At 28.9% G+C, this 14,415-nt stretch overlaps 3 protein-coding genes and 1 pseudogene across 4 annotated transcripts; 1 reads left to right on the top strand and 3 right to left on the bottom strand.

The window, feature by feature from the left end:
* On the bottom strand, nt 1-3,326 carry LOC128961787 (cholinephosphotransferase 1-like). Of its 2 annotated transcripts, none has more exons than XM_054308069.1 (7): nt 2,778-3,326; nt 2,535-2,682; nt 2,200-2,426; nt 1,894-2,028; nt 898-1,056; nt 657-782; nt 1-514 (listed from the first exon to the last, which is right to left on the bottom strand). In XM_054308069.1, exons 1-7 carry the CDS (start codon nt 3,024-3,026, stop codon nt 284-286), a joined length of 1,275 nt encoding a protein of 424 aa, XP_054164044.1. In that variant the 5' UTR covers nt 3,027-3,326; the 3' UTR covers nt 1-283. The 2 variants fall into 2 exon arrangements, with proteins under 2 accessions (XP_054164044.1, XP_054164037.1); XM_054308062.1 differs by lacking the exon at nt 1,894-2,028 and adding an exon at nt 1,259-1,393 and having other exon boundaries at nt 4-514.
* Nucleotides 3,327-5,433: 2,107 nt separating this feature from the next.
* Nucleotides 5,434-6,739, top strand: LOC128961819 (COP9 signalosome complex subunit 7b-like). Its single transcript, XM_054308105.1, has one exon. It carries the CDS (start codon nt 5,641-5,643, stop codon nt 6,688-6,690), a length of 1,050 nt encoding a protein of 349 aa, XP_054164080.1. The 5' UTR covers nt 5,434-5,640; the 3' UTR covers nt 6,691-6,739.
* A 2,482-nt stretch (nt 6,740-9,221) lies between these two features.
* Nucleotides 9,222-10,205, bottom strand: LOC128962385 (endonuclease G, mitochondrial-like; annotated as a pseudogene).
* A 1,266-nt stretch (nt 10,206-11,471) lies between these two features.
* LOC128962396 (probable ATP-dependent RNA helicase DDX31) lies at nt 11,472-14,124 on the bottom strand. The gene is made up of 2 exons (XM_054308771.1): nt 13,454-14,124; nt 11,472-13,380 (listed from the first exon to the last, which is right to left on the bottom strand). Exons 1-2 carry the CDS (start codon nt 13,993-13,995, stop codon nt 11,472-11,474), a joined length of 2,451 nt encoding a protein of 816 aa, XP_054164746.1. The 5' UTR covers nt 13,996-14,124.
* Between the last annotated feature and the right edge of the window lie 291 nt (nt 14,125-14,415).

The following is a 14,415-nucleotide window of genomic DNA, read 5'->3' on the forward strand; positions in this document are numbered from 1 at the left end:
TAGTAGTAGTAGTAGTAGTAGTAAGTGATAGACGAGAAAAAAATCATATTTTATATTATCATATATTCATTATCATTGCATTCAATCTGCCGAATGCATTGGGTCTCTAATTATTAACAATAATAATAATAATTAAAAAATAAAAGACTAGGGTTTCATAAAAAAAATTTCATTCAAATATATATATTTTTTATGGGAAAGAGAGAGAGAGAGAGAGAGGATGGAGATTGAGAGGGAGGGTTAGAGAGAGAGAAAGATAGATAAAGATAATATAGAGAAAATCCTAGCGTTTCTCATGTCTTAAGTTGTAGGGCCGGCTCCCCCGGCCATCCCTACCATTTGTCGACGTCTCCGATGTCTGTGACGGCGTATTTGACAGCGAATTCTGGCGCGAATGGGTCATCAGTTTGTTGTTGCGATCATATTGTATGGATAGGACACGTATTTTCAGGTAAGTGGCAATCTGTGTGCACGTACTGTACGAGTAGTACAAAAAGTCTAGTATTGTGTAAAACTAGCCGAAAGAAAAAAATATAATTTAAAAAAAATGTTAATTTTTTTATTAACCGGTAAATCAAAAAAAAAAATCTATTATTATTAGTGTGTCTGCACCGGTACACTAATACACAGTACCGATAAACTGCTTATACACTTACATAAGCAATCCATAGGAGTATATATTCATCGATTGTCTCATTAAAGTATTGATTCAGAAACAGTAGCAATGGACCAATAAAAACGGTATCCAATTTGGTTATCTCACTTTTGCTCATTTGTGCCACCTTTTTGTAGACAATGGATAACCAAAAAAAAAAACACATAATTTTAGAGACAATATCAGTGATACAACCCCAACCCACCCCACCCACTACGAAAAAATAATAATAATAGTTATACCACTAATTTGCAGGTAATCTTGGCAGTAACCAAACCAAATGTTATCAAATAGAGAGCAATGTGATCCTCAAACACTGTCGACGGTGACTTAAAATAGATGGTCAGTGCCGATACTACCGCCAAAAATATCGGTATAAACGGTGATAATATTGATGTGTCCTAAAAAAATTTCATTGTATCGATGTATGGGTAGTGAATATGCCATACGGATAGCAAATACAAAAATATGATAAAATAAATTATTTAAAAAAAATATTAATATTGTATTTTTGTTGTTGAAAATTGTTTTGTTATGTGAAATGTTATAAATCTAGGACAGTTAGATTAAATTGATGGCACCAACAAAAAAAATAAAACTTACGGCAACAGTTGAGCCGTTTTTGCCCACCCCTCCCGTAAATATAATTTTGGCATTCGTGGCAAATATAAGACATTCATTGCATAGCGAGAAAAATGTGGGAATCATTTGAAGCTTAACATGCATTAGCCATGGGATCTGGTAGTAGTAGTGTTTAGTTTAGTATTTGTATACCGTCACCGAAAAATTAAAATTAAAAATAAAATATATGAAACAAACAACAATCAAATTAGAGGTATTACAGTAGGTAATAAATATTAGATAATTTTTAAATAAAAAACCAATCACCAAAAATAAAAATTATATCATATAAATCCAATAGTTTTTATAATTAATCACAAATTATTGCATTATTTTTTTTTTAAAAAAGTCAACCACCCGTTCCTCCTCCCCGTCCAAGTCATGCACCGGTTTTTTATACCAAATAATAAGATAACCATTAATTTTAAATACCATTCAAACATATGATGCTAATGATGATGGAATCAAATTATATGGTGATATATAGATGCGTGCAATTTGTTATAATGGCAATAGGAGTTTCCCGCCGATGGATAGCACCGGTAGGGTATTGTCGTGTATGTGTGTGTGTGTCTGTGTGTGGTTTTGTGTGAAGACGACTACAACTCTCAACTTACAGCAACTGATGAACCATTTTTGCCGATACCTTGCGTTAGGATTGCATTGAAATATCTGCAGCCAATGATGACGGCATTGAAGGCCGTTATGAACATTACTATATATCTTAAGTCGAGACCAATTGACGGAACAATCTTATTGTGTGTAATGTTGTTTTTTTTGGTGATAATTAATAATTACCGTAAATTATTATTATTCAATAAATTAAATAAATTATATGTATAAATCAAAACAATATTAACCACTCATTCAAATTAAAATTGATTAGAAAGATATATCCAATCATAAGATCATGGATACCGTACCTCATAGGTCCAGATAGATGTGCCAAACATTGATGATACCAATAATATGATAATGATGGTCATCTGGGCTTCGGTAACATCAAATTTGGCAAACCTTAGCTCACCGGTAACATAGGTTTGCCAGTGGGCCATATAGAACAGGGCGACGGCCATTACCTGTAGCATAACCATCAGTGCCGGTAAATGGCCTAAATCTACGGCCAGACAAACGGATAACGAGACAAATACTGTGTGTATGTGTGAACAATAATAACAAACAAACAGTTAGTTTGGGATCAGATTTGATTGATGGATGGGTTAAAAAATAATGATTGGATTGAATTTTGGTCACTGACTGGTGGACACGGCATCGCAGCCGTGATCGAAAAGCTCTCCCAAACAAGTGGACGTTTTTGTACGTCTAGCTTGTTTGCCATCGCAGGCATCAAGTGTCTGATAGACAAATAAGCCGATAGCGCAAAACAGTAGCGGCCACCACGGTATCTATTCACGGGCGGAGTGGTCAGTCAATCGGTAGAAAGAGAGAGAGGTTAGCGATAATAACTGTTAGGCTATTTGATTGATTGATTAAGACTTACGCCCTGTTTGGCATCGGGACTATAGTGTACTAATATACAAGCGGTAACAATATTGCTGGCCAGTCCGACCAATGTCATAGCATTCGGTGACCACCATATGGGTACAACACGATCGACAAACCATCGCCAAAACGGTTGCATCAGCGGATCCAATAGTGTCGACCCGGAAGCCGAATACTTGTGTTGCGATAGACGCAACAGTTTTCTGTCCGATAGTTTTTCGCATATTGCCGACAACATGACTGCCATTTACGGGGCCGTAAGGTAGTCCTCGTCGGGGGTGACAAACAAACAAACTGATAGCGGCGTCGGGCAGTGTTTGTTGTGTTGACTGACCACTAACTTACCGATCGATTGGATAGGTATGCACTGAGATAGAGAGTGGACACCCGAATCAATCTGTTGATCAATGAATCGGTAAAATATTTTATCGGCTGATTGTGTTGTGTTGTGTCCACACAATTATCGGTTTGTTATAGTTGTCGGTCAATGGCCTCACTCTCTATAGTGTTATGAATCCATTGATCGTTTCAATCAATCAATCAATTGTTTCAATTAATTAATTAATTAATATATTATTATTATCTATGATTAGAGTCAATGCAAACTATATGATTGATAATAATAATAATAAATGCATATATCATATATGTATTTAATTTAATACTATTATCATTATTATTATTATTATTATTAATTAAACAAATATGTGATTGCTAAATTATTATTATTATTTATTAAAACTGTGTGTACATTGAACATTGAAAAAAAAAATTTATGTGTATGTATACTTTTACACACACTGTACATATGATAATATTAATACATTGATTGTACTGTATATGTATATTAAATGTATGTACAGTGTATGGTAGTGTACAACAAACTAGACGTGTATAATATGAAAAAAATATATTGTATACATACTATGCAACCCCTATGGCTATTATATACATTAGATGCAACTTAATTACAAATGTATATGTATTGTATGTATGTATGTGTGTGTATATGTATGTGTGTATATGTATGTATGTAAATGTGTATGTGTATGTGTATGTGTATGTGTATGTGTATGTGTATGTGTATGTGTATGTGTATGTGTATGTGTATGTGTATGTGTATGTGTATGTGTATGTGTATGTGTATGTGTATGTGTATGTGTATGTGTATGTGTATGTGTATGTGTATGTGTATGTGTATGTGTATGTGTATGTGTATGTGTATGTGTATGTGTATGTGTATGTGTATGTGTATGTGTATGTGTATGTGTATGTGTATGTGTATGTGTATGTGTATGTGTATGTGTATGTGTATGTGTATGTGTATGTGTATGTGTATGTGTATGTGTATGTTTTAATGGTTTATCAATATAAAATTTATTAGTATATTATTTAGCATGCTCACATTTAACATACAGTTGACAATACGTGTTTAATAATAATGTATTAAAAAAAATAATAATATTATAATATTATAAATTTAATGTAGAAATAAAATAATTTTTTAAATTACTATTATATTGTAAAATGTTTAAATACAGTAAAACAAATATTTATCGAAAATGCTTAAAATATTTATATATGAATTTTCAAAAAACAAAAAAATATTTTTTTTGTTTAAATTACAATAATAATAAATATCATATATTTTTATCAACTAAATAAAATTATTAATATATTTGAAAATATATAATAATAATTGTTGAATATTTTTTCCACACAAAAAAATGATATTTTTTATTATAATAGCACATGCAGTATATATGATTAATTAATTAATTAAAATTGATTAATTAATAAACAATATTTTATATACTTATGTTTTAGTTTTACTTAAAAAAAAAATCCCGAACTAATCCCGTCCGGGAAAACTGCAGCGGGAATTATTCGGATAATAATCCGGGAATATTTACTGCTATAGTGTGTGTGTGTGTCTAATAAATCGTATGTTTTTTCATATCAATTCAAATCAATAGTAAGAGAGAGAGAGAGAAAGAAAGAGAGATAATAACGATTTATTTATTATCAATAAAAATAAATAAACAATTAATAACTTTATATATGTTTTTAATCGTTTTTTTTTTAGTTGAAACTATGTATTAATCCCTTATATATTATACACACACACACACACACTGTATAACTACAGTGTATATGTCTATTGAAATCACACATATGTCAGACATTGTACGCGTTCCTATACACGTCAACATATTAATACATAATAAGTACAGTTTAAATTATATTATTAAATAAATATATTCATAGAATCAATGGCTAACATATGTGTGTTTGAAATGTTATCAATTTGTATAAAATATTATATATTTTTATTGAATATAAAATAAACTCCTAGAGGTCTCTACAGTCAGTCAAACACACAATAGAGACGACAACAAAATAATACATACAGTTTAGTAACTGTACTTAAAAAAAAAATATTTACAACAAAACTAAAATTTAATTAAATTTATTCAAAAAAAAACTTTAATAAATAAAAGTATATGTAATTATTATTTTTTAAAAAAATAATTGAATTAAAATAAAATGTTTAATATTTATTATATAATTAATATTAGTTTATTGTATATTATATGTAGTCTGTACTGTACTCAAACACATTGACACTACAGTACTGTATTGACAGTGAATTGCAATTAAATTATTTATTTATTGTATTTTTTATTTCAATAATAAAACTCACGTTTTATTTACTAATTGTTTATTAAATAGTAATTAAATAAAAAAACAATTAATTAATTAATTAATTGTTTTGTGTGTTTCGGGTCTCAAACAACAAATAGTTTGCCGAATAATTTTGTGTTGTGTGGCCACCAATACTCTCTCTCTCTCTCACTCTCATGGAGTCAATGATTACGGACAGCGCGCCGCCGGCGGCCGCCGCGGCAACGGTAATGACAACAACAACAACAACAACGGCTACCGTCCCGTCGGTTGTCGCCAATACTGTCGCTAACGGCAGTGGAGTCGCCGCAGCCGTCGCCGTCGGTACTGATTTAGGCAGTGGTGGCGGCGGCGCCAGCAGTGGTGGTACCGGTTCGGCAGCGATGGAGCAGTTTCTGATTCTGGCCAAAACATGCAAAGGCCTGTCGGCTGTCGAACTGATCCGACAGGTGGTCGAGTCGCCACATATCTACGTATTCGGCGAATTTCTAGACATACCCAACATCGGCGATCTGGCCAACAATTGCGATCATAAACCCTACTACGATCTACTCGTTTTGTTTGCATTCGGCCAATACTCGGACTATTTAGCCAATGTTCAGACATTGCCCGAACTATCGGCTCAGATGCGCCAAAAGTTGCGTCATTTGACAATCGTATCGATGGCCACGAAATCCAAACACATTCCGTACGGCCGACTACTCGAAGAACTCGATATGAAAAACCTGCGCGAACTCGAAGACCTGATTATCGATGTTATCTATGCGGGTGTTGTTACCGGCAAAATGGATCAACTGAACAATCGGCTGGAAGTCGAACAGACAATCGGACGCGATATACGCCGCGGCGACGATCTGAAAGTAGTGGCCAACATACTGGCCGAATGGTGCCGAAACTGTGACAATGTATTGCGTAATATTGAACAACAGATTCTGAACGCCAATCGGCTGAAAGAGGATAATCATAAACAACGACAACAATTGGACCAACAGGTGTCCACTATTAAGAAGACAATCAAATCGTCGTCTTCGTCTGGCGGCGGCGGCGGTGCCGATATGGACGATCCGATGACTACCGATTTGGTTAATTCGTCGCCGCGCGACCATCGAGAAGCCGCTCTAAACTTTGAAAAGATTAAACGGTCGAATATTACTGGCGGTGGTAAAGGCAAGGGTTCGGGTCTACGCGGTTCGGGTACTAAGTTCTGGAAGAGAGACAACAACTGATGCGATGAGATGAGTTGAGGGATCAGTTGAGATGATAATAATAATAATAAAACAAAACAAAAAAAAAAGTTATTAATAACTCATTAGATTTTTTTGTTTGTTTAATACTAAACGTGTTTTATTTAATTTTTTTGTTTGTTTTTTATATTATTATTAAATATTTGTATTTATTAATAAATAATTTGTATTATTATTATTATTATATAAATATAATATTATTTAGACTAATAAAAAATACAGTATATCTGATTGTAAATTACCGGTAATTATCATTTATAATTTTTGTTTTACAATTACCGGTATATTTAAAAAAAAAATTTATATACGAAAATTTTTAACAAACAAACATAAAAAACGACACAAACCTATTGTACAATTGATTGATTTAATTTTGATTAATACTGTAATAATTAATAAATAATAATAATTTTTAAAAAAATTAATAAATCCCTGTGTCGGACTAATTAATATATTGTATAATAACTACCCCCCGGGTAATCAATTATAATTTATCGGTAATAGTATTAATAATCTGATTAATATTAAGTATCGGTAAAAAATAAATTTATAATTATTTCATAACTTTCAACAACAACAACAACAAAATTAATTAATTACAGATAAAATAAAATTCAAAAAACAAAACGATCGGAAAAAAAATTTACAATTAATGAAAATTACTAAAAATAATACATTAATTTTAAAAAATCATTTTTATTAACTGAAAAGTATTTTATTTATTAAAAAAAAAATCAAATTCTAAAAAATCATTGATAACTTTATAATAGCGACTTTACAATACAGTAGTTAAATATGATTTTTTTTTTAAATACAGAAACAAACAATTGTTAAATACTGTTAATTTAAAAAACAAAAACAAAAAAAAAACAAAAAATAAAGCAAAAATTACTATAATTTTCAATAAAAAAAACTTGAGTTTTTTTTTAAAAAAAAATCTACATTAGTGTCACTACTAAAGCAAAAATGTATTATTTTTTATTATTAATAAATTATGTATTTATTATTTTATAATATTTATAATTGTTATATATATATAAAGTGTTATATAATTTCATTTTCTATACTTATCTATTAAAATCCTTTATATAATAATAATAATATGTTATCATATTATCATAATTAAAAAACTTTATCCAATAATATATACATTTATATTTTTATTGCTTTTATTTTCACACGCTTTTTTTATAATACTGTTTATTTACCAATTAGTAAAAAATTTATTATTATTATTTTATATAATATAATATAATATAATATCATATCATATATTAAAAAAATCAAATTTTAATAGGAATAAAATAGAAAATTATAATAAATTGAAAAATGTCATTACCAATAACTTAAAAAAAAAATGTTTTTAATTAAATTAAAAAAATGTTTATTTTAATTTACATATAATTAAATAAATATTTCACTAAATATTTAATTAAAATATTATAATTAATAATATTTTTACGTTTTTAAAGTAAATATTAAATATAGTAAAATAATTTTTTTATTAGATTATACAGTAGTACTAAATAATGATTATAGTTTATAATTATAGTTTTTAACAAACAATAAATATAAAGTTAAACACTATTAGATAAAAATTTACTAAAATATTTTAAATATAAGTTATTAAGTTATTGTATTTTTTATCATTTATTTTAATTTTTAAATATATCAAATTTCAATACATTATTATTAATTATAATATAAATTAATAAATTTACAAATTAATTATATTTCTGATATATTTTTAGTATAAATTATATTATAATTATATAATAAATACAAATTATTATAATAATGAATACAAATATTTTTAATAATAATACTAATATTTAAAAAAAATAAAATATACTAAACAAACAAAAAATCTTATAAATTATTAATAACTATTTAACTGTTTTATATTTATTATTATTATTATTATTAATTTCATCTCATGAAAGTTAATTATATTTAATAAAATTAAAAGTTTATTTTAGATTTATTTAAAAAAATAATATTATAATTAAATCTTAAAAATTACATCAAATCATATTATTAAAAAAAATCTATGAAAATATTTATTATAGTTATAAATCTCTAATATTTTTGTTATTGATAAATCTATTTATTTAACATTTTATTAAAATTTATGACTAAAATTGAATGTATTGATATAAAAAATAGTTTTATCTGCAATTAGTCTAAATTATAAAATTATTATTATAATTATTAGTTTTACTATTATTTTATAATACTTATCTTTATTAATGTCATATTAGCAAATAATGAGAAAAGTAATTTTAGTTTTATTTCTTATAAATCATTTTCAATATAAAAATTATTTAAATAACATTAGATATATAAAATATAGATATTAAATTAAAAACATTACAATAAAATACTATATATATATATATAAAATTTAATTAATAAAATATATAATTTTAAATAACATTATTTAAAAATTTAATTAAAATTTATAAAATATTAATTTATTATCATTTGTAACATTTTTGGGTTTTTATTTTAATTTAAGTTTCTATAAAATTGCCAACCAGATATTTGTTCTAAATAATCAATGTTAAATTTAAAATCATTGATGGTCAGTTTTTTATCAATTAAATTGTTATTTGACATGATAAAACTGTCCATTTCATATTTATCATATTTTGTTTCCTTAAGCAGTACTTTGAAAAAGTGTGTTGGTACTGCAACTTGATTTTTGCCAATAACATTATAGTTGATATTATTATTATTATTATTTTTATTATTATTATTATTATTATTTTTATTATTATTATTATTATTATTATTATTATTTTTATTATTATTATTATTATTATTATTATTATTATTATTATTATTATTATTATTATTATTATTATTATGCTCCGGCAAATACAATGGTCCCGTACAAACCCGTACGCTTTCATAATGTTGAACACATTGTCTTGTATAATTTTCCAATTGTTTCCATAGACCCTGATTAAATTCAATGACTTGTGGACAACAATTTGTTAAAGCATAAGTTTGATAATAGCTATTTATATATTGTATTTATAAAAAACTAGCCGCTGCTAAATGACCACGACTCAGGCCGCTATTACGATAGTCATTGTTAGACGATAGCCATTTTTGTTCAATATTTGAAATATCTTGGTGAAAAATAATTTTTTTTATTTTTAAAATTTATTTTCGTATCAATAGTTTTGTTAAATGAATATTTAGTCAAATATTCTAACGACCAATTTGGTGATCTTGTTTTTTTTATTATATGATATTATAAAATCGTTATAACATATAATATTATCCATAGATGGTAAGCCTAGTTCATATATAGGCTTTAAATTAATTGGCAATGTTAGTATTGCTACAACATTATTATTATTATTATTAGCGGTATTTATTGGTGCCGTCGGTGGTGGTGGCGGCGGCTGATGATTGCTGTGGCCATAATTTATAGCATCCATGGGTAGACAGTTGTTGTTGACGGGAATGTTGTGTTTTGGGTACATATTTAACAACGGTTATAGTTTTTTTTTATTTACTGCTAATTGTATTTAAAAAAAAAATTAATATAATATTACAAATACTTGTAAATATATATATATATATGTAAAATATAAAATTAATATATATTAAATATAACACAAAAAGTTTTATATATATATAGTAATATATAAATAATATGTTTGTATAAATTTATGTTAGTTTTTTACTTTATAAAAATACTAAATTAATATAAAATACTACACTAATAATATACACTTAATGTCTCACTAAGTTTAGCTTCAGAGGAACAATGAATAATATTTTTTTTACATAATTAAGTAAATTATATTGTTTTTCCAATTATTCAATCTCTAGTGCAATAAAAAATATTTGTGTTTTTTTTAAATTGAAATATAGTTTTGTGTTCATCAAAATTATATATATATATATATATATATATTATATATATTTAGTATATTGGTATTCAAAGTATTTACATAAAACTTCTACATAAAGGGTGTTACTATTGGTTACAGTTATCTTACAATTACCTTAATATATGTGAAAATAGATGACTTTTTTATTGCACTGATCTCACATTAATTAAGCATTTATTTTATATTAACCTTAAAAACTTTATATATATATATATATATATATTAAAACTTATAATTCAATAATCTATTATTATTACTAAACTATTAAAAATTTGATTATAATGTTTAGTTAAGTGTTATATACAGTATATATAATTTAATCAATTTATTTAACAATATAAAAATACCTAAAAAAAGTCATATTTTTTTGAATTTATATAAAACTTAATTTTTTTTGATAAAAAAAATGTTTCACTACTTTATATTATATTACAAATGCAATTGATAAACGCAATGCAATCTTTGACATCCGGAAAATATATAATAATAATAATAACAATACATTACCGGTATAAATATAAATCAATTAATTTTATAATTATTTATTAATTAATTTTATGACTTAAGAAAATAAAATTTTTGGCCACTATTTCAATGTGCGACCAAATAATACTCTAGTATTGTTAGTGGACAAAAACTACCTGGATAATTAGTTTTTCAGTTTACTAGAGCTAGTTTTAATAATTGATTATTTAAGTCAATCGGTCAACAATTTCATAATTAATTTATTTTATAGATTTCAAAATATAATTAATTAATTTAATTACAGATTAATAAAATTTAATAAAAAACACCAGAAAGAAAAAAACTGTACAATTAATGTCAAAAAACAAAAAAAATTTAAACTAAAAATCATTTATTAACTGAAAAGTAATGTTTCTTTTTCGGTGCCGCCGAAGACTTCTTCTTTTTATGTATGGGTTTAGTAATCAGTTGTCCGCCAAACTCACTGTTTCTCATCTCATTGGGCAACGGATTGCCGCCGTTAGTAAGTTTCGGTCGTTTAATGGCCGGCTGTTGTAGTTGCAGTCGATCGACACCATTAACACTACCATCAGCTGATGGTATACTATAATCGTTGTCATTATCGCCAACATCACTACCGTAACCAACATCACCATCAGTCGGTTGATAAGCACCGGTAGTATGTTCAGCACTGTACTGTACCCGTCGATTATAACTATTATATTTTTGTTGTAAATCAATACTCTGTTGTTTCAGTCGATAGCCGTAAGCGCCCAACGCTTTCGGCGATTCTTGTAATGCAAAACTTTTGGCCAAATGTCCCAAATGTATGGATTTGAACGGTAACTGTTCGCTAATCTGTTTCGGATACGTAGCATAGGATCTAATGTACGACAGATAGGCTTTCTTAGCCAATGATTGGAGATCCTGGTCAGCAGTCAATGCCGATTCATAGCTAGACTGTAGTTCTGTAGCGTATTCTTCATCGGTAAAGACTTTCCGTTGAAATGTCAATAACATCAATGATTTCAACAATTGTTTTGCATTCAATTCTTTCAGATTTATATTCAACTCTTTTTGTAGTAATTCAAGAAAACGGGTTTCAGTGGGCAAAACAAACTGTACGGCATTACCGAGTTTACCGATACGTGCCGTACGTCCGACTCGATGGACAAAATCTTCGGGTTTCGGTGCACAGTTGTATTGTATGATCCAATCGACTTCGGGTACATCAATACCTCTGGCAGCGACATCCGTACAAAATAGGACACCGTTTCTCGTTTGACGAAACTCTCGGAATACTTGTTGTCTTTTTGATTGATCCATTGATCCGTGCAGTTGACAGAAATTAATCGGCCGATGATTGCTTGCAATCAACAGTTTGTTGAATACAGTATTAAATAGTATACAATAATAGTCGACAACGTCCTGACCCGACATAAATACCAGTGCTTTGGATGACTCGACGAGCGAACACTTTTCAAGCAATAGTGCCGACAGTGTAACCAAACGTAGTTTTGGCGCTACTATTACATAATGATTGGTCAGATTATCGGGCAATACATATGTTTGCAGATTATTGTTGTTAAGGTTGACCTCATCGCCAATGTCGACAGTTTTCGGTTGTGTTAAACTAATTCCGGCCAATTTTTGTACCGGTTCGGTCAACGTAGCTGACAATAGTACAGTTTGCGGCCTATCGTAGCATTCATTATGCAACTGATCGGTAATTTGTTTGATTGAATCTTCGAATCCTTGTTCCAGTAGACGATCGGCTTCGTCGATAACAAACCACTTAACACGTCTCAGATGAAGTGTTTGTGTACTCTGTAAGTGATCCAACAGACGACCCGGTGTTGTAACCAAAATGTTAATACCTTTACGTATTCTGGATTTTTCCGATTTTTTCTTTTCGCCGCCACACAGATAGCCGGGAACCAGTCGCCGATAGTACTGACATAATGTAAAAAAACATTCGTAACACTGTAGAGCCAGTTCACGAGTCGGTACAACAACCAGTGCGTGAATACCGTCCGCACGGGTAATGTGCGGTACGATTGATTGTAAACGTTGTATAATTGGTACGGCAAAAGCTAGAGTTTTACCCGAACCGGTCATCGATTTGATTAGGGCATCGCTACCCGACATCAGTACCGGTATTGCCTGCTGTTGGACAGCAGTTGTCGTTTCAATCTTGAATCGTTCTTTCAGACACTTGACTAATACGGGATCTATTGGTAGTTCTGAGTATTTATGGCTCGAGAAGACCGGTTCCACTCGTGTTTTGGCATCAATTCTATGGATATATAATACAAAAAAATTATCAATAAAATTGGTTATAACTTTCCTAATGAAGAAGACGTTCTTACAGATCAACTGATGGCAAATCATTAGACGCGCCGTCAAAGAGTCGCGACATATAGTGTGGCTGTTGTTGTTGTCGTCGTTGGTTTGGACCCGAAAAACGAGTAGCAAAACCCTTGTTTTCGCGTCTATTATCTCCACCACCGGCGCCGCGACCCATCGGGACGACGTTGTTATCCGCTGCTTCCCGATGTTGTTGTCTATCGTCAAACCGATCATCAGTTGACGGCTGCTTTCTGGGCCATTTCGGCGGTGACGAAGTCATCGTCGTCGCCGATCTTTGCGGTGATGGAGAAGACCTCTCCGTCGGACCTTTCGATGACCTATCGGTTGTTATTGTCGTCGTTGTCAGTGATTTGTTATCATTTTTCGGGCCAATCTTTCCCGATAGTGGCTGCGGTGCTGCCGATCTTTTACGGCTATTTTTATTGGCCGACTTATTTCCACCGCCGCGGCTGCCGATGTCGTCCGACGACTGAAATATATTCAAAATAAGATTATCGTCGGCTGTCGTCGTCGTGTCCATCGATGACTGATTTAATGTCATTTTTTTTGTCTGTCGATCAAATTTATTGGCCAACAATTAATAATAATAATAATATTATTAAATGTCAACAAAACGTGTGTTTATTTTTTTTTTGTAAAACACGTGTAGAAACTACTGGTATAGACCTCTACTGGTATTAATAGTAAACAAATATATATTTTATTTAATAAAATAATTTTTGTTAAAAAATTTTAATATATATTAATAGTTGAATATATATTTTTTTTGAATAAATAACGTTTTTCTATTGGCTAATAAACTTTTCAACTATTACTCTATACTATTAAAATGTCAATTAATTTATATATAAAATAATAGATAGTATAGTATAGTATGATTGCTAAATAATTTATATATAAAAATAAAAGTTTATTATAGTTTATATTATTATATATATTGAAAATAAATAATTAAATTAAA

The sequence above is a fragment of the Oppia nitens genome, unplaced genomic scaffold (genome assembly GCF_028296485.1).
Source record: "Oppia nitens isolate AA-2021 unplaced genomic scaffold, nextdenovo-longstitch-racon4-pilon3 scaffold14_pilon_pilon_pilon, whole genome shotgun sequence".
In the NCBI taxonomy this organism is placed as follows: domain Eukaryota; kingdom Metazoa; phylum Arthropoda; class Arachnida; order Sarcoptiformes; family Oppiidae; genus Oppia; species Oppia nitens.